The sequence below is a fragment of the Phyllopteryx taeniolatus genome, chromosome 7 (assembly GCF_024500385.1).
Source record: "Phyllopteryx taeniolatus isolate TA_2022b chromosome 7, UOR_Ptae_1.2, whole genome shotgun sequence".
Classification (NCBI taxonomy): Eukaryota; Metazoa; Chordata; class Actinopteri; order Syngnathiformes; family Syngnathidae; genus Phyllopteryx; species Phyllopteryx taeniolatus.
The window spans coordinates 26,315,488-26,336,528 of NC_084508.1; the positions used below are offsets into that span (position 1 = coordinate 26,315,488).

Here is a 21,041-nt window from a genome sequence, read left to right on the forward strand (position 1 = left end):
GCAGCTAATCACCAATGAACATTGTGAAACTCATCACAAAGTATTGTACTTAAAATTGAAAACAAATTCTACTGATGGCAGGTAAAACAAGGCTCTTCACTATTTGATGATGCTGTCAGTTTAACTGACCTTATGCAAGAGATTTTAGGCTGGACTCATAGGCCAAATTTAGATGTTATAGAGAGAAATGTGTTTGACCAAGTTATGTTTGTGAATATATAAACTTAAATTAAATAACATGATATTGGCACATTCGATTCATTCGATTCGATTCATTCATTCGATCTAATTTTACTTGATATTATAATCAATTAGTTTCATGAATTAAATTACACAAAACAATAAATCAAAATTCATACTCACTCGTGGCCCTTTCTCTCCTGCTGGACCTGTTGAACCTGTCGGTCCACGGTCACCCTGGGCAAAGAAACAGTAAAAAACAAAATGGTAAAAAACTCGGGGAATCATTAAACTATGACCTGGCGGACTAAAGAAACACATCCTTTCCCAACAAAGAGCTATGAAACTGGAGTTCAGAGGCTCAGAGAGACAGCTTGTTGGTTTCGAGCAAGCAGATACTTTGATACAGTGGATGAAACCCTGCAAAAAGGGCTGCTTATATTTACGTGTTTCTCCAGTGATTTTATAGGAATGAAACGAGCAGACAATAGGCCAGCTAGCTGTTTCATGCTCTGTTGGCTTAAATGAAATATAACGTGACGGAGGGTGGGGGATTATCCTTCACGTTTTTCCCTTTGTTATGTCTCTAAACTGTTGGTATACTGATATGTTAGTTTAAAAGCTTTAAAACTGACATCGCTCCAGTGTCAAAGGTGTTGCTGTTGCATTTTTTTCTCTTATATGAAGCATCTTATTTCATGCATAATGTACTGCGCAAAAAGATAGCTAAAAACACTATTAAGACAAAGTAGTGGAGTGCTTAAAAAAAAAAACTTCAGGAATTGAGGGCATCACAAAAGTGCTGTTAAAGAGTTATCACAAGTGTAACTTGTTTAAAAAGCATAAATACTGTAATTCAAGTGAATTCTGCCTTTATATTTCATTGTTTGATTTCTGAAATTTCACCAGTATCACCAGTGTAGCTTGTTTAAAATAGGTACAGCCTACCTGTAATTCAAGTGAATATTTTGTCTATTATTTGATTCAAGAAGTCTGCCTTTTTCAACTATAAAAAAAGAAGTCTCCCTTTTTATTTACTTCAAAAAAAGTGTGCCTTTTTATTTCATGTTTCATATACTTCGGGCGAAAGGTGGACTACACCCTGAACTGGTCGCCAGTCAGTCGCAGGGCACATATAGACACGGACAACCATACGCACTCACATTCACACCGTCACTGAGTGGGAACTGATCCCACGCTGCCCGCACCAAAGTCAGGCGAGTGCACCACTACATACAGTGGGTACGGAAAAGTATTCAGACCCCCTTATGGTTGTGTGATATTTCAGTTTTTCTTTTTTAAGAAAGAAAAACTGGAGTATCACAGAGCCATAAGTATTCAGATTCTTTTCTCAGTATTGAGTAGAAGCACCCTTGTGAGCTTATACAGCCATGAGTCATTTTGGGAATGAGTTTTTCACACCTGGATTTGGGGATCGCCTGCCATTCATCCTTTCAGATCCTCTCCAGTTCTGTCAGGTTGAATGGTGAACATTGGTGGGCAACCATTTTCAGGTCTTTCCAGAGATGCTCAATTGGGTTTAAGACAGGGCTGTGGCTGGGCCATTCAAGAACAGTCACAGAGTTGTTCTGAAGTCACTCCTTTTAGTGCATCGGGTCATTGTCTTGTGTGAAGGTTAACCTCCAACCCCAGTCTGAGGTCCTGAGAACTCTGGAGACAGTTTTCGTCCAGGATATCACTGTACTTGGCCGCATTTATCTTTCCTTCGATTGCAACAAGTCGTCCTGTCCCTGCAGCTGAAAAACACCCCCACAGGAAGATGCTGCCACCACCATGCTTCACTGTTGGGACTGTATTGGACAGGTGATGAGCAGTGCCTGGTTTTCTCCACACATGCCACTTAGACTTAAGGCCAACAATTTCTATCTTATCTTAGAATCTTATTTCTCAGCATCTTGGAGTCCTTCAGGTGTTTTTTTTTAGCAAACTCCATGCGGCTTTCATGTGTCTTGCACTGAGGAGTGGCTTTCGTCGAGCTACTCTGCCATAAAGCCCCAACTGCAGTGATGGTTGACTTTCAAGAACGTTTGCCCATCTCCCGACTGCATCTCTGCAGCTCAGCCACAGCCTCGCTGGGTTCTTCTTTACCTCTCTCACCAAGGCTCTTCTCCCCCAATTGCTCAGTTTGGCCAGACGGCCAGCTCCAGGAAGGGTTCCGGTCATCCCAAATGTCTTCCATTTCAGGATTATGGAGGCCACTGTGCTCTTAGGAACGTAAAGGGAAGCATAATTTTTTTTTAAAACCTTGGCCAGATCTGTGCCTTGCCACAATTCTGTTTCTCAGCTCTTCAGGCAGTTTCTTCGACCTCATGATTCTAATTTGCTCTGACATGCACTGTAAGCTGTAAGGTCTTATATAGACAGGGGTGTGGCTTTCCTAATCATTCATGAACAGGATGTGAGACGCATCTTCAAACAACAAAAGATTAACAAAGCGGCATGTGTCCCCATCCTGCCTCAAACTCTGCGTGGACCAGCTCGCTCCAATCTTCACTCAGATCTTCAATAGATCTCTGGAACTGTGCGAAGTTCCATCCTGTTTCAAACGCTCCACCATCATTCCAGTCCCCAAGAAACCTCCAATCTCGGGTCTGAATGACTACAGGCCTGTCGCTTTGACATCTGTGGTCATGAAGTCCTTTGAACGTCTCGTGCTGGACCACGTCAAGAGTGTCACAGGTCCCCTGCTGGACCCCTGCAGTTTGCCTACCAAGCAAACAGGTCTGCGGATGATGCAGTCAACATGGGACTGCACTTCATCCAAGAACACCTCGACAGTGCAGGGACCTACGCGAGGATCCTGTTCGTGGACTTCAGCTCAGCGTTCAACACCATCATCCCTGAACTCCTTTCATCCAAGCTTCTCCAGCTCAGCGTCTCACCTGCCATCTGCCAGTGGATTTACAGCTTTCTGACAGGCAGGACACAGCAGGTCAGGCTGGGGGAGGCCACCTCATCCACACGCAGCATCAGCACTGGGGCGCCCCAAGGTTGTGTCCTCTCTCCGCTGCTCTTCTCTCTCTACACGAACGACTGCACCTCAGTGAACCTGACTGTCAAACTCCTGAAGTTTGCAGATGACACCACTGTCATCGGCCTCATCAAGGACGGTGACGAGTCTGCATATCGACAGGAAGTGGAGCGGCTGGAGCTGTGGTGCGGCCGACACAACCTGGAGCTGAACACGCTCAAGACTGTAGAGATGATCGTGGACTTCAGGAGGCATCCTTCGCCACAGCTGCCCCTCACGTTGTCCAGCCGCCTTGTGTCAACCGTCGAGACTTCAAGTTCCTGGGAATTACAATCTCTCAGGACCTGAAGTGGGCGACTAACATCAACTCCGTCCTCAAAAAGGCCCAGCAGAGGATGTACTTCCTGCGGCTTCTGAGAAAGCACGGCCTGCCACCGGAGCTGCTGAGACAGTTCTACACAGCGGTAGTCGAATCAGTCCTGTGTTCTTCCATCACAGTCTGGTTTGGTGCTGCTACAAAAAAGGACAAACTCCGACTGCAACGGACAATCAAAACTGCTGAAAGGATTGTCGGTACCCCCCTACCCACCATTGAGGACTTGCACACTGCCAGAACTAAGAGAAGGGCGTGCAAAATCCTCTCGGACCCTCTGCACCCGGTCACCAGCTCTTCCAGCTCCTTCCCTCAGGTAGGCGCTACCGATCAATGCAAACTAGAACTAGTAGACATTCCAACAGCATCTTCCCTCTTGCGATCAACTTCTTAAACACCTAACCTATAATTCCATTACAACAAGCTGGCAATTTTTTTGACTTGAGTTCGTTGTCACATTTCTGTGGGGCCAATTATGTATTACTCGTGCACTCACTGTAGTTGTCTCGCCATGCTGCACTATTTGCATATACTGGCCACTCATGCCAGAGTAGCATCTGCCCAATTTGGACACTGATTGAAGAGTATCTGTAACATTTGCTCAACCAACATTGTCCCAGATTATCGCACTACTCGTCACTTTAAACCGCATACACTCCTTGAAGTCTCAGCGCCCCTTGCACAATGGTCATTGCACCGGTCTATTGCAATATTAGTCATTCGAACTGCTCTAAGTGCTAGAGGACTCTGCATCTTTTTGCACAATTGTTTTTTGTCAATGTCTCTGTCTCCAAAGTGTTCTGTAAATTGACTGTCTGTTGTACTAGAGCGGCTCCAACTACTGTAGACAAATTCCTAGTGTGTTTTGGACATCCTTGGCAAATAAAGATGATTCTGATTCTGATTCTGATCAAGTCCAATCAGTATAATCAAATACAGCTGGACTCTAATGAAGGTGTAGAACCATCTCAAGGATGATAAAAAAAAATGGACAGCACCAGAGTTAAATATATGAGTGTCACAGCAAAGGGTCTGAATACTTATGGCTGTGTGATATTTCAGTTTTTCTTTTTTACTAAATCAGCAAAAATTTCAACAATTCCGTTTATTTTTTCTGTCAATATGGGGTGCTGTGTTTAGATTAATGTGCAAAAAAATTTGCTTGAATTATTTTAACAAATGGCTGCAATATAACAAAGAGTGAAAGATTTAAGGGGGTCTGAAAATCTTGCGTACCCACTGTATATTTATATATCTGTTTTCATGTTTTCAACAGTGCATAAAGGCTTTTCTACTACTGGGCTATTTTTTTGTGTGAAATAAATTGGTAAAGCATGTCAAATATTTGGGTTGCAACTTAATGACTAAGTGAAATTTTGGGTCCTGAAGCAAAACCAGTTGGGAACCACTGAGTAGCTGAAAGTTTGAATTTTAAACTTACATCTACAGTGGTCTATTTCCCCTCACAGTTCTTAGGCCTGAAGTGTGGATTTACTAACACTGTGCCATTGTAAGTGATGCTAAGTGTCACAAACCTGGCCAATTTTTTCATAGGGTCCGTTGAGAAATGAAAAGACAGGGGGACAAGATATATAACTTTAAAGAGAAGCAAGTCAGGCAACGGTAAGATGGACTGACAGAGTGTGAGTGAAGAGCTTGTGTGTGTGTTAGTAACTGTGAGTGGGTAATTGTGAGGGTGTGTGTGTGAGTGGCTAACTGTGTGAGTGGGTTACTCTGTGATTATTGAAAAAATGTTGGCGTTGGTGAAGTTGTGCATTGTGTTGTAAACATTGTTAATAAACTTTAAATTATACGCACAAACCTCATCTTCTGTGTGCTTAGCATGTGCATTGCAACATTTAGAGACTCGACTTGCAAGTCATTGGTCGAGAAACAAATTCATTATCATAGTCTGTGGACCCCCTGAAATAGCCTTGGCCACCCCAAGGATAAAAGTCTAGCTCCGCCACTGGCTACTGTAACTCAAAGTGAAGAGTTCTCCTCTTAAACCCCTCTATACCTTGAACTCAGAAAATCCAACAACTTAGCAGCTTCGAGTGGAATAATGATTGAAATATTTTTAAATATCCAGGATGTGTTACAGAAGTGGCGGCACGGTGGGGCGACTGGTTAGAGCGTCTGCCTCACAGTTCTGACGACCGGGGTTCAATCCCCAGCCCCGCCTGTGTGGAGTTTGCATGTTCTCCCCGTGCCTGCGTGGGTTTTCTCCGGGCACTACGGTTTCCTCCCACATCCCAAAAACATGCATGGTAGGTTAATTGAAGTCTCTAAACTGCCCGTAGGTGTGAATGTGAGTGCGGATGGTTGTTTGTTTGTATGTGCCCTGCGATTGGCTGGCAACCAGTTCAGGGTGTACCCCGCCTCCTGCCCGATGATAGCTGGGATAGGCTCCAGCACGCCCGCGACCCTAGTGAGGAGAAGCGGCTCAGAAAATGGATGGATGGAAGGATGGTGTTACTGAAGTAAATGTATGCATATGGCATAATGTGAAAGGAATTTCCATGTTGATAAGGTTTGATTGGTGCTGACAGACTGTTTGAGGGACAGGTTTAAGAGTTTAAGAGAAATCAACTGACAACTGAGCAGCTTCAGAACATGTTCTGACACACAGGGATCCTCTGAATAGAAAGGAGAAGTTTTACAATGGAGGGTGGAAAAAAGAAGTCAATTATTGGCCATGATTTTTATTTAATCTGTAAGACTAAAATATGCTTGAACTTTTTTTTTTTTTTTTTTTTAAAGGTGCAAGGTAATTTTGGGGAGAAACTATTTTGCAGATAACACACTTTTTCTAGGTTTGCCTTCTGAATTGGCCCATCCAAACTGTCACATTAACTCTACCACCTGAAAACAAGTCCAATGGGAGGGGGCAGTGACTGTGTGGACAATATTGGACAATATTGTTTTTGATGTGGAAGTGAAAGTGTTGACTGTTTATCTAAGGCATGTGTTCAAGGGCCTCTAGGGCCTCAATTTATGGCGGCTTAGCACAGCCCTAAATACAGGGGTCTGCCACTGACAAGCAACCCACTGATGCTGATTGACAGCATAATGATCGGAAAACACACTCCTTACCTTTTCACCGGGACCTCCACTCATGCCAGCTGTCCCTATGAGTCCTACAAGACCCTGGAAAGAGAGAAAAAAATTGAAAGGCGCTGAGAAAAAGTAGGCTATGCCAATGTGAAAGTCTGATCTTCCCTCCTCTCCAGGTAATTTCCCAACCTGTTATGACACTTGGAATGCAAGAGGTCATAGATTGCAATGCTATGCTTTGGTAAGTAATAAGGTGCTGGCTAAAGGATAAAGCTGTGAGTTGACCCATGAAGTGTGAAGTATTCAACTCAAATTAATTTTAAGATCTGACTGAGTTCATGTTGACTTAATAAATGTGTCATTTAATTAAACATAAGAACACAACAAAGCAAGAATAAAACTCATGAGAAGCAAAATGACGACTGATTATTTAATCTGTATTTGTACAGAACAGGAACAATTTGGGGAAGAATAAAAGCATAAATAGTACAGGAAAGAGGCAAAAAACAGTAAGATGAATCATATCCTGATGGTCTATAGATGTTTGTCTTCAAATCATCTTAAATAAAAAACAATTATAAGCACCATGTTGTCTTCCTGCTCAAACAAACAGAATGTCTTTTATAACGCACACTTTCATTTACACCAACAGAAAGGTTGCTTCCATCCAGTGAAACGGACATGTTATATGAAAAATACTTTGCCACAAGGAAGGATAGAAAAAAAGTTCCTTCTTTTCCATCCTTTCATCCATTTTCAATATCTTATCTAGTACTGGTTATAACAGCTTGGCAAATGCTGGTTTAACCTTTCTTTCCCAGTGTACTCAAACTCCTTCTTGAACACCCAAGGCCAAATGTACTACATAATCCAAGCACACCAGCAGAAGACATCTGAGAACGAGGTAAAGGCCTCTGATTACTGCCCATGGGAGTACAAGGCATAATAGACAAGACATAATCTATTGGCCAAATGGGTTTAGGAGTGGGATGACAACATGGAAAAGGAGCTGCACAGTATTTTTTATGGTTAATAGCAAATACTACTCTAGCTAATGTAATATACAAGTTATCAGAGGAGCTTAATCACTTCCAGACCACGTCTGAGAAGGGGACTGTGGTTTGAAACAGTGTCAGCCTCTTTAGAACAGAATCTTGAGCTGCAAATTACATTATGACTCATGAGTAATCCACACATTTCACAAAATATGAATTTACACTTGTCAATCAAGACTGACTCAAGGATAAATTGAACTCATAGACCAGTCTCAATATTTGAGCCACTAAGAAAATCACTCATGCTAGTGCCCTGCTGTAGACCACAGGCTCATTATTGGCCAACCACACAGACCAATGTGGTCATAATATGGTTTTCTCCAGTTTGGAGAGCCAATATAAATCCCATATAAATTTAATTCACTCTTCTATTTACAGATACCTCATATACACACGAGAACAACATGAAATTAGCTTGTAACTGACAAACATTATACATGAAAATCAGACGTATTTTGAACTGTGGTCTAACAGAGTTCTTTGGGGAAAACATTGGTGGAACTGGTCTGTATGAAAATTATGGTACCCTTTAATCCATTATTTTTTGTTACATGAAGTTTTGGGGCAATCGCTGGAATCAAACAATTTCTATAACTCTCAATGAGACTTCTGCACGTATTGACAGGTAATTAGACCCACAGCGCGTGTTCAAACTGTTCCAGCGCTCAGATTTGAAGGGTGCCTTAACCAGAATCTTTTGTCTGGGTCTTCATCATGTTGGAGGACCCATGACCTGCAGCTGAGATCAAGTTTACTGAAAATGGACAGTACATTTTACTACAGAATGCCTTGATAGCCTGGAAATTGCACTACCCTGCACAAAACACCTTCTGCAGAATGCAGTAAAGTACATAATGCATGTTTCACAGTGATTACTACTCAGTGACCGTAGGTGTAAATGCGAGTGTCAGTGATTGTCTGTCTCTGTGTGCCCTGTGATTGATTGGTAACCAATAAAAGGTTTAGTCTGCTTTCTGTAAAAAAAACACTTGTGTTGCCTTAAAAAGCTGCAGACAAGTAGTTATTTTCATTAAGAAGGTTATTGGTTGTTTTCATTAGTTTGAGTCTTGGTGCCATTTTGCATGACACCTGTTTTGCCAGCTTTTGTGGAAAAGGAACACTCCATTTTGGTACTATGTTTAAATAGTGTCATGAGCCACCCTGCAGTACCTTGGTTGTCCTCAGTGTTTCCTCCGTGTTCATCGCCAATTGTATCCCTACCGCCATGCTGTCAAGCCAACCACCACACCGCCCTTACGACTGAGCCCCTCTTCCCTCCAGCAGTCTCTTCAATCTCTCCTACCCGGAGAAAAAAGCAATGGAGGACTACATCTGTGATTCTCTGGCTTCGGGACTTATTCGCCCTTCTTCGTCTCCAGTTGGGGCCGGGTTTTTATTTGTGGAGAAAAAAGAGACCACTCTCCGCCCCTGCATAGACTAACGTGGGCTCAATGACATCATCATTAAAAACAAATCACCACTTCCCCTCATTGACCCGTCATTTGAACACCTCTGCGATGCCCAAATATTCACCAAATTTAACCTACGAAATGCCTACTACCTCATCCGTATCTGAGAGGGGGATGAATGGAAGACCACTTTCAATACCCCTCTCGGACACTTTGAATATTCAGTAATGCCATTCGGATTAACCAACGCCCCCGCAGTCTTCCAAGACGTCTCTGTGACATGTTTAACCGGTTTGTTTTTGTTTACCTAGACGACATCCTCATTTTCTCCCGCTCCCCCGAAGAACACCGTGCTCATGTACGCGAAGTCCTCCAATGCCTCCTTTAAAACCGTCTGTACATCAAACCGTAAAATTACGAATTCCACCTGTCCTCCGTACATTTTCTCGGCAACATCATGGCCAAAGGTCAATTGCAACCTGACCCTGCTAAAATCCTGCTATCATTGACTGGCCCATTCCCACCACCCGGAAAGAACTACAACGCTTCCTTGGATTCGCCAACTTCTACTGCCGTTTCATCCACAATTACAGCAAGGTCGCAATTCCCCTCACTAGCCTTACATCCACCAGCTCCCCCTTCAGTGGACCCCGGCAGCATCCCAAGCTTTCAGCCAACTCAAAACCCTGTTCACCAGTGCTCCCATCCTACGCCACCCCGACCCCTCCCTCCAGTTTGTGGAGGTTGACTCCTCAGACTCTGCGGCAGGGGCCGTCCTCTCGCAGCGGGAACCCACATCGCTGAAACGTCATCCCTTTGCCTTTTTTTCCCGTCGCCTGTCCCCTGCTGAGAGTAATTATGACGTTGGCAACCGAGAGCTGCTGGCCATTATTTGGGCATTGAAGGAAAGGAGGCACTGCGGAGCGCGAAGTACCCTTTATCATCTCGACTGATCACAAGAACCTTGCCTACCTCCGTTCTGCCAAACAACTCAACCCCCGATAAGCTCGCTGGGCCCTCTTACTAAGCCGGTTTAATTACAGCCTCTTCTTCCGACCTGGATCCCGCAACAGCAACCCCGACTCCCTATCCCGCATATCTCACCCTCCTCCAGCCCTTCCGAACACAAACCTAGCCTCCCTTTCTCCTGCTTCGTGTGTGCTGCCACATGGAACATTGAACGGATAGTCAAACGCGCTCAAAAGACTCACATTGACCCCAACACCGGTCCTCCGAACCGTCTATTCGTACCTTAATCGGCACGCTCTGATGTCCTTCAGTGGGCCCACAACTCCAAGATCATGTTTCATCCAGGGATCACCCGCACTATTCACTTCATCCAGCAACATTTCTGGTGGCCCAGCCTGGTCAAAGACACACGGGAATTTGTCCAAGCCTGCTCTGTCTGCGATCGAGGGAAGGCTTCACGCCTGCCTCCAGCTGGTCTGCTGCGCCCCTTACCCATCCCGAGCCGCCCTTGGTCCCACATTGCTCTGGACTTCATTACCGGCCTGCCCCCTTCTGAAGGTCACACAATCATTTTCACTATTGTCGATCGATTTTCCAAATATGTCCATTACATACCCCTCCTCAAGTTACCCTCTGCTTTTGAAACTGCTAACCTCCTTGTTCTCCATGTCTTCAAACTCCACGGTATCCCCATCGACATCGTCTCGGACCAAGATCCCCAGTTCTCCTCCCTGGTTTGGAAGGAATTCTGTAAGGCGGTGGGCACAGCAGCCAGCTTATCTTCCGGGTACCATCAAATTCATCCGACCTTCCACGTGTCATTGCCCAAGCCTGTCTCCCCCTGCGCCCTTGTTTATTTAAAAAAAGTACTGAGTGGTGGACACACCATGCTTTTCATCATTTCCCTTGAAACATTTTATGGGACACTTGGCCAAGCATATGTGCCTCCACTCGACCTACAATCTTTAGTAACGGTCTTTCTCCGGTTTTATGCATCCACTTTATTTGTAAAGTGATGTAATAGCATTATTTGAGCCTATGTGTTTGTAGAGCTTCAAAGTGTTCCTTCTTCTGTATCACCTAATCCTTTTCATATGTTCACTCCAGTAACTGAGTCCAACTTGGTGGACTTCAGTGTCTCCAATGTGCAGAACACATATGAAGACAGAATGTACTCTAAAAGTTACGTCGGTAAAGTTTCCTGTACATTAGTAAACACATTTAGTGAAAGTACTTGTGATGCCTGATTTTATTTGTAACAATGTTGACGAATATTTTGGGATTGAGTGTGGATTGTATGTGGCCATCCAAACCACATACACTGTGTATGGAACAACAGGCACTGAGCACATTTTGGCAAGGTTAAACAAACCAAGCTAAGTGACGTTTAGTCAGAGAATCCCTCAGTGTGGCATTCAACTCTGTTGTGGTGTACTGCCTAATTCATGATGAAACATCGGTTGATATTTCTCTTCTTTGACATAAAAGTGGGTTAGTGTTCGGCATCACACAATTATTATGTAACAAAGATTGTAGCATTTTGAAGTTTAAATAACACGTTTTACACGTAAGTTCCACATGACACAGTTAACACAAATCGCCAACTGGATAAGAGTTAAATACAACAGGATAAGTGTTAATTGCTGTCAGTGTCATTTTTAGTGTGAAAGCAACTCACTTGTGGTCCAATTTTTCCAACATTTCCAATGTCCCCTTTCTCTCCCTGGAAGAAGGAAACATTTAACAGCGTAGTGATTAGCTTCCTGCAATTAGAACGTTTCTTTTGAGTGCAACCATCCTGCCTGCTACTAGCTCAAGGCTTGAAAGGTTTTCCAAGTCTGAAAAAGGAACACACACGTGCACACACACTGTACCGCTACTGTGTGTTGCTTATAGTTAGACAGCCAGGAAAGCCATGAATGGTTTTTATGTTTGATTAAGAGCCACACTACAAAAGCTAATGACAGATAAAAACATAGTCAAAACAAAGTCTAGAATTGTGTTTACAAAAAAGATAGTACTCTAAGAATGAAACCCATACATGTAATGGGGAATGGAATAGTCCTTTCTTTATCATAAATGCAAAGTAAAGCTAGTTAAGACTTCTTGACCCTCAAGTATAACCATAACAAACACGCACTCTTGCTCTTTACCGTCAACTCATGATATACTCTGACATGTAGACAAAATAGAATCATGCAGTATTTACAGTACATGATTTTTATTTAAGAACCATGATCACATGATTTGGCGAACTACATAAGTTGTTAATATTGCAGGAAACCCACTGCATGTTCTTTTGTTTATGTTTCCGGATTTATCCGTGTTTTGAAGAAAAATAAATGAATCTTTCCCTTTCGGCTTGTCCCGTTAGGGGTCGCCACAACGTGTCATCCTTTACCATGCAAGCCTATCTCCTGCATCCTCCTCTCTAAAACCAACTGCCCTCATGTCTTCCCTCACTACATCTATCAACCTTCTCTTTGGTCTTCTTTGAGCTCTCTTACCTGGCAGCTCCATCCTCATCATCCTTCTACCAATACACTCACTTTCTCTCCTCTGGATGTGTACAAACCATCGGAGTCTGCTCTCTCTAACTTTGTCTCCCAAAGATCTAACCTTGGCTGTCCCTCTGATGAGCTCATTTCTAATTCTATCCAACTTGGTCACTCCTAGAGAGAACCTCAATATCTTCATTTCCACCACCTCTAGCTCTGCTTCCTGGTGTCTCTTCAGTGCCATTGTCTCTAATCCGTACATAATGGCTGGACTCACCACTGATTTATAAACTTTGCCCTTCATCCTAACAGAGACTCTTCTGTCACAAAACACACCTGACACCTTCCTCTACCCTTTCCAGCCTGCTTGGACTTGTTTCTTCACTTCCTTACCAAACTCACCGTTGCTCTGAACTGTTGACCCCAATTATTTAAAGTCCTCCACTCTTGCTATCTCTTCTCCCTGCAGGCTCACTCTTCGCCCTCCACCCCTCTCATTTATGCACATATATTCTGTCTTACTTTGGCTAACCTTCATTCCTCTCCTTTACAGTGTATGCCTTCACCATTCTAAAAGTTAATAATGCATCTGTGGTATTCTTTCTAGGCATGAAACCATACTCTTACTCGCAAATACTCACTTCTGTCCTGAGTCTAGCCTCCACTACTATTTCCCATTACGTCATTGTGTAGCTCATCAACTTTATTCCTTTATAGTTACCACAGCTCTGCACATCACCCTTGTTCTTAAAAATGGGCACCAGCACACCTTTCCTCCATTCTTCCAGCATCTTCTCAACCGCTAGAATTCTGTTGAACAACCTGGTCAAAACCTCCACAGCCACCTATCCTAGATGCTTCCATACCTCCACAGAAAAGTCATCAGGACCAACTGTCTTCCCATTTTTCATCCTCTTTAGTGCCTTTCTAACTGCCCCCTTACTAATCATTGCTACTTCCTGGTCCACCACACTTGCCTCTTCTACTCTTCTTTCTCTCTGATTTTCCTCATTCATCAACTCCTCAAAGTATTCTTTCCATCTATCCAGCACACTATTGGCACCAGTCATCACATTTCCATCTCTATCCTTAATCACCTAACCTGCTGCACATCCTTCCCATCTCTATCCCTCTGTCTGGCCAACCTGTATAGATCTTTCTTCTTCTTCAGTGTCCAACCTGGCATACATGTCATGTCCTCATATTTGGCCTTTCCCACCTCTACCTTTGCCCTATGTCGCATCTCCATGTATTCCTTTCTCCTCTCCTCAGTCCTCTCAGTTTCCCACTTCTTCTTTGCTAACCTCTTTCCTTGTATTATTTTCTGTACTTTGAGGCTCCACCACCAAGTCTCCTGCTCCATTTTCCTACCAGTAGATACACCAAGTACTTTCCTGGCTGTCTCTCTGATCACCTTAGCTGTAGTGGTCCAGTCTTCTGGGAGCTCCTCCTGTCCACCGAGAGCCTGTCTCACCTCTTCCCACTCTTTCTTTCTCAGCTTCCACCACATGGTTCGCTGCTCTGCCTTTGTCTTCTTAATCTTCCTCCTCACCACCAGAGTCATCTTACACACCACCATCCTATGCTGTCTAGCCACACTCTCCCCGATCACTACCTTACAGTCAGTAACCTCCTTCAGATGACATCGTCTGCGCAACATGTAATCTACCTGCGCGCTTCTACCTCCGCTCTTGTAGGTCACCCTATGTTCCTGCCTCTTCCGGAAGATAGTGTTCACTACAGCCATTTCCATCCTTTATGCAAAGTCTACCACAATCTGTCCCTCGAGGTTCCTTTCCTGGATACCAAACTTACCCATCACTTCTTCATCACCCATTTCCTTCACCAACATGTCCATTAAAATTTGCACCATCACGACTCTGTCTCTCTCTGTCTGGGATGTTCAGAACGACTTCATCTACCTCCTTCCAGAATTTCTCTTTCACCTCTAGGTCACATCCTACCTGTGGGACATAGCCACTAATCACATTAGACATAAAACCCTCAATTCCACATTTCAGCCTCATCACTCGATCTGATACTCTTTTCACCTCCAAGCATTCTTAGCTAACGCTTCCTTTAATATAACCACGACGCCATTTCTCTTCCCATATACACCAGAGTAAAATAATTTTAACCCTGCCCCTAAACTTCTGGCCTTACTGGCTTTCCACATGCTCTTCTGGACACACAATATATCAACCTTTGTCCTAATCCTAATGTCAACCAACTCCCAAGCTTTTCCTGTCAAGGTCCCAACATTCGAAGTCCGCACATTCAGTTCTAGGCTCTGTGCTTTCCTCTTCTCGTTCTGCTGAAGAACCCGCTTTCCATCTCTCCTTCGTCTTCGACCGACAGTAGCTGAATCTCCAACGGCACCCTATAGGTTAACTGCGCCGGTGGCGTACGTTGTTAACCCAGGCAACGACCAATCTGGTATGGAATTCTTTGGATGAATGTTCATATTAGTTTGGCAAAGTTTTAAGCTGGATGCCCTTCCTGACGTAACCCTCTGCATTTATCCAGGCTTGGGACCAGCCAACAGTTTGCACGAGCCCCCCCCCCCCCCCCCCCTCCCATAGGGCTGCTTTAGAACAATTAATTGTTGGATTTTATAATTAATAACATTGCGGTTGGATTTGCTCATTACAAGTCATTATTATGGCTATTATGATGATGATGATGATGATTATTATTATTATTATTATTACAGTACTGTCCAGTATATTTGCAGACAGAACCAATTAATTATTTTACTGGGGTAAAACCCATGTTTCTAAAATCTGCAGGTCTGGCATTTTTCACAGAACAATTAAAATGGATTTATAGCATTTTGGAAATTAGCTTTTCAAATTTTTGTATGACTCACAGCGACCCATTCACAAGAGTCAGCTTTGATCTAGTCAGGAATACAGAGTATTATTTGGAAAAAGTACAAAAGTAGACTCACCAGCAGACCATCTGGACCAGGTTCACCTATATAGCCTTTTCTTCCAGGTCGCCCCTAAAATGATACACAGAGCAACAGAGACATTGAGTACACATAATTTCACATCTCATGATCATAAGATGTCTCATCTCATGATTGGTTTATCACAGTTCATTCCATCTGATTGCTGCACAGTTAGTTGTAAAATTCAAACCATCTGCAAGACTCTCATTTTGAGTATACTGTATGTTTGTGTTTTATAAATCTTCTGAGACTTCTTACATTTGGACCAGCATTCCCAGATGGACCAAGTGGACCTTCTTCACCCTGCAAACACATAGCACAGTACTGTACATCAACTGATATACTGTATACACAAAAACATTCACACACACCATTCCTCTCACCCTCATCTCTAGAGCAAATTCAGCTGGTAGAATAAAAAGCATGACTCACGCAGGTATGTTCAGTGAATATAGAAAGCGAAAACTGTTACAACGGCATGTCTTGAAACTAACGATGAATTAAGCATCACATCACTTACTGTATCAGTCAATCTGTAATACAAATGTCGGTTTGCTCTGACACAGTGTGAAATCTGACTTCCATACTGCACTGTAACTGAATGCCTTAAAATAGTCTGATCATTTGATTAAATAGTGCAAAAGAACAGTATTTATGTGTGTATAATCAACAATTTGGAAAGAACAAGTACAAAACAGGAGCATATGTGATTTGTTGTTTTAGTTTTTTATTTCCGATGCTATTAGGTACTGGTACGGAAAGTCTCTTCTGGAAGCTGTAACAATGAGCACTTACAGTGCCCAAAAGGCTTTTTCCCCCCCTAGGGCTGAAAAACATTCAGCCTTGTTTTTATAAGCAACCAATGTGAAGAATGACTTCACCTTGTGGAACATGCCCCGAGAAACATCTTAGACAAAAGAGATGCTTCATGAGACATGTTGTCTGATATAATATTTATTTTTCCTCAAACTATATGTGAATGTTATTTTTACATTTTTTATTTTTTTGGATGGGCAGCGTTTTCCACATATCCATCTATCCATCCATTTTCCATATCGCTTATCCTCATATCATTATTGTGAAAATATTAAATAATTAACTCAAGTTATTGAATTCTCTTACCTGTGTTCCTTTTGGTCCTATTGGGCCTTGGACACCCCTAGCACCTTGCAAACCCTAAAATGCAACACACTAAATGAATGGTAATGTTTATGTGAGTTGAAAAATAGAAATGTTATCATACCTTTGGTCCAGGTGGTCCATTTGGCCCAGGCATGCCGATGTCTCCTGGAAAACCCTGAAAAATACCCGAGTGTGAATTGAGCTCAATAATATGTCTAATATATATTTACTAATATCTGAGTTGTAGCTCATACATTAAAAATGGAAAATGGGGTTTATTGAGGAAATATTGTTGTGTTAAAGTCTTCCTTTTTCATTGGACTGTTTTATATTCATGGCATTGATGTGTTTTTCAACTCAACTATTTATAAAGCACTTTCACAACAACTACAGCTGCAACAAAGTGCTGTACATAAAACAAAAGACAATAATTAATTAATTAAATCATAACTAACTAAACAGAGACTCATTTTCGAATACAAATATACCCCAGCTCCATAATTTTTTTTACATGCAAATATTTACTGTAATTATGACTTTATTTCTTTGTGTAGGTTAGTGATAGACTACAGTGTGTTCCAAATTGTGTACAAATTCGGGTTAAGTTGCTGCTGTAGGATCAGAAATCTGTTGGACCACTGTACAGTGAAATACACTATTTTATGTGAATTCCAGGTCGGATATGTCGTTTATTTGGATGTTTTTTCCCACATGCATCAGAAACATTTCCTGGGGTGCAATGGTATATGTATTTGCATTTGGTACACCTCATTTATTTTACTATACACATTTTTCTTCATGCAGTTGTTCAACACCAATTTCTTGAAAGCACTTTCAACATGGTTCAATTCAAGTCCGGTGTGCATTAGCCTTCAGCCTCTCACTAACGCCACGAGAGGACAAAAGTCGTATTATGAAACAGAATCGTGATACCAAAGTAAGAGAACATGCCCTTTTGAACACCCACTTGATATCTAGTAATCTTGGATGGAATTATCTATTTGAGGTGTGCCTTGACTTTATGTGGCTTAACAATACACACATGCATGTATGCACCCATGCATGTGAACATGCACGTAAACTTTCTAACAGGAATAATCCTGAATTCTAGAAAATTCTAAACAGATACCAAAATTTCAACTACCGTAATTTCTCGTGCATAGTGCGCACCCACGTATAATACGCCAAAGTTGACCTCAAGATTCTTGAAACATTTCTACCTATGTACAATGCATTTTTACAATGCGTGATTTCATTCTACCCATATGATCAAAATATGAAATATCTGTAGTTTGTTAGTTTTTTCAATTAATTATTCAGAAGTTATGCACTTTATTTGAACACGTAATACTCTCTTTTTTATTTACTTGCTCTTATTTTTAAATTCACAACCCGACTTTTATTTAGTAGATTAGAAAACACACAGTTGTGCTCATATGTTTGATTACACAGGCAGAATTTGTAAGATGGGTACAATTCTTTAAAGAAAACATGAAGGACAAGGCGAAACACTTCTTTTCTTTTTCCTTTCCTTGGCTTGTCCCGTTAGCAGATTTAATTTTATTTTAATGGGATTCAAATTAAACGGTCAAGCATTTCAGAAAAGCATTATCATTATACAAAACATAACCATAAAGAAATTAATGATGGTTGTTGTTCAGTCATCAGTCGGATGACTTTAAAAAATATATACATATTTCACATATTAATATTTCATATTAAATTTATGAGCACATCTGGACATACATGCAGTCATATGTATGTACCCCTGTCATATTGGAATGAAAGTGTACACTATTCTCATAACATCTAGGTGGCGGTGGCATTTTGAAATGAAAGTGTACAGTTTTTTTCATCACCTCTAGATGGCGGCATACATTTATTTAAATGTGAAATGTTTTTCCATTTTTTTCCTATATCTATGTATAAAGTGCACTATTGACTTTTGACAATTTTTGGGGGAGAAATGTGCTTTACCCATCCTTGAGCCGTCACCATATCATGGTGGAGGGGTTTGTGTGTCGCAATGATCCTAGGAGCTAAGTTGTCTGGGGCTTTATGCCCCTGGCAGGGTCACCCATGACAAACAGGTCCTAGGTGAGGGACCATCCAAAGCACGTCTCAAAGACCCCTTATGATAACGACAAACAATGGACTTAATTTTCCCTTGCCCGGAAGCGGGTCACCGGGGCCCCCCACTGGAGCCAGGCCTGGTGGTGGGGCTCGAAGGCGAGCGCCTGGTGGCCGGGCCTGCACCCATGGGGCCCGGCCGGGCACAGCCCGAAAGGGTAACGTGGGTCCCCCTTCCCATGGGCTCACCACCTGTGGGAGGGGCCATTGGGGTCGGGTGCAGTGTGAGCTGGGCGGTGGCCGAAGGCAGGGACCTTAGGGATCCGATCCCCGGCTACAGAAGCTGGCTCTAGGGACGTGGAATGTCACCTCTCTGGCAGGGAAGGAGCTTGAGCTGGTGTGTGAGGTTGAGAAGTTCCGACTGGATATAGTCGGACTCCACACACAGCTTGGGCTATAGTACCAGTCCTCTCGAGAGGGGTTGGACTCTCTTCCACTCTGGAGTTGCCCACGGTGAGAGGTGCCGAGCAGGTGTGGATATACTTATTGCCCCTCGGCTTGGTGCCTGTATGTTGGAGTTCACCCCGGTGGACGAGAGGGTAGCATCCATCCGCCTTCAGGTGGGGGGACGGGTCCTGACTGTTGTTTGTGCCTGTGCACCAAGCAGCAGTTCAAAGTACCCACCCTTTTTGGAGTCCTTGGAGGGGGTGCTGGAGAACTCTCCCGCTGGGTACTCCATCGTTCTGCTGGGGGACTTCTATGCTCACGTGGGCAATGACAGTGAGACCTGAAAGGGCGTGATTGGGAGGAACAGCCCCCCCGATCAGAACCCGAGCAGTGTTCTGTTATTTGACTTCTGTGCTCGTCACGGATTATCCATAACGAATACCATGTTCAAGCATAAGGGTGTCCACACATGCACTTGGCACCAGGACACCCTAGGTCGCAGTTCGATGATCGACTTTGTGGTCGTGTCATCTGACTTGCGGCCGCATGTCTTGGACACTCGGGTGAAGAGAGGGGGCGGAGCTGTCAACTGATCAGCACCTGGTGGTGAGTTGGCTTTGATGGTGGGGGAAGATGCCGGTCCGACGTGGCAGGCCCAAACGTATTGTGAGGGTCTGCTGGGAACATCTGGCAGAATCCCCTGTCAGAAGGAGTTTCAACTCCAACCTCCGACAGAACTTTGCTCATGTTCCGGGGGAGGTGGGGGAGATCGAGTCTGAGTGGACCATGTTCCGTGCCTCCATTTCTGAGGCGGCTGACCGGAGCTGTGGCCGTAAGGTGGTCGGTACGGCAATCCCCGAACCCGTTGGTGGACACCAAGCTGAAGGAGTCCTATCGGGCCTCTGTGGGACCCCTGAGGCAGCTGATGGGTACCGGCTGGCCAAGCGGAATGCAGCTCTGGTGGTCGCTGAAGCAAAAACACGGGTATGGGAGCAGTTCGATGAGGCCATGGAGAAAGACTTCCGGACGGCTTTGAGGAAATTCTGGTCCACCATCCGGCGTCTCAGGAGAGGAAAGCAGTGCACCACCAACACTGTGTATAGTGGGGATGGGGCGCTGCTGACCTCGACTCGGGACGTTGTGAGTCGGTGGGGAGAATACTTCGAAGACCTCCTCAATTCCACCGACACGCCTTCCCATGAGGAAGCAGAGTGTGGGTTCACTGAGGCGGGCTCTCCTATTTCTGGGTTTGAGGTCACCAAGGTAGTTAAAAAGCTCCTCGGTGGCGGATGAGATTCGCCCGGAGTTCCTAAAGGCTCTGGTTGTTGTGGGGCTGTCCTGGTTGACACGCCTCTGCAACATCGCATGGACATCGGGGACAGTGCCTCTGGATTGGCAGACTGGGGTGGTGGTCCCCCTTTTTAAGAAGGGGGACCGGAGCGTGTGTTCCAACTACAGGGGGATCAAACTCCTCAGACTCCCTGGTAAGGTCTATTCAGGGGTGCTGGAGAGGAGGGTCCGCCGGGAAGGCGAATCTCAGATTCAGGAGGAGCAGTGTGGTTTTCGTCCTGGCCGTGGAATAGTGGACCAGCTCTACACCCTCGGCAGGGTCCATGAGGGTACATGGGAGAAGAATTTATGGACAGAATTTCTAGGCGCAGCCGAGGTGTAGAGGGGGTCCGGTTTGATGGCCTCAGTATTGCATCTCTGCTTTTTGCAGATGATGTGGTTCTGTTGGCTTCATCAAGCCGTGACCTCCAACTCTCACTGGAGCAGTTCGCAGCAGAGTATGAAGCGGCTGGCATGAGAATCAGCACATCCAAATCTGAGACCATGTCGTCAGTCGGAAAAGGGTGGCATGCCCTCTCCAGGTCGGGGATGAGATCCTGCCCCAAGTGGAGGAGTTCAAGTATCTT

General features: G+C 43.9%; 1 protein-coding gene across 2 annotated transcripts in view; it reads right to left on the reverse strand.

The window, feature by feature from the left end:
- LOC133480749 (collagen alpha-1(XXIV) chain-like) overlaps positions 1–21,041 on the reverse strand; it is a 147,856-nt gene that overhangs the window by 47,563 nt on the left and 79,252 nt on the right. For both annotated transcript variants that reach the window (XM_061779308.1, XM_061779309.1), the window contains exons 20-26: positions 16,730–16,783; positions 16,609–16,662; positions 15,745–15,789; positions 15,484–15,537; positions 11,714–11,758; positions 6,642–6,695; positions 364–417 (exon numbers count right to left, since the gene is read on the reverse strand). In XM_061779308.1, the coding sequence (XP_061635292.1) occupies positions 364–417; positions 6,642–6,695; positions 11,714–11,758; positions 15,484–15,537; positions 15,745–15,789; positions 16,609–16,662; positions 16,730–16,783 (360 nt within the window). The remainder of the gene's footprint in view (positions 1–363; positions 418–6,641; positions 6,696–11,713; positions 11,759–15,483; positions 15,538–15,744; positions 15,790–16,608; positions 16,663–16,729; positions 16,784–21,041) is intronic.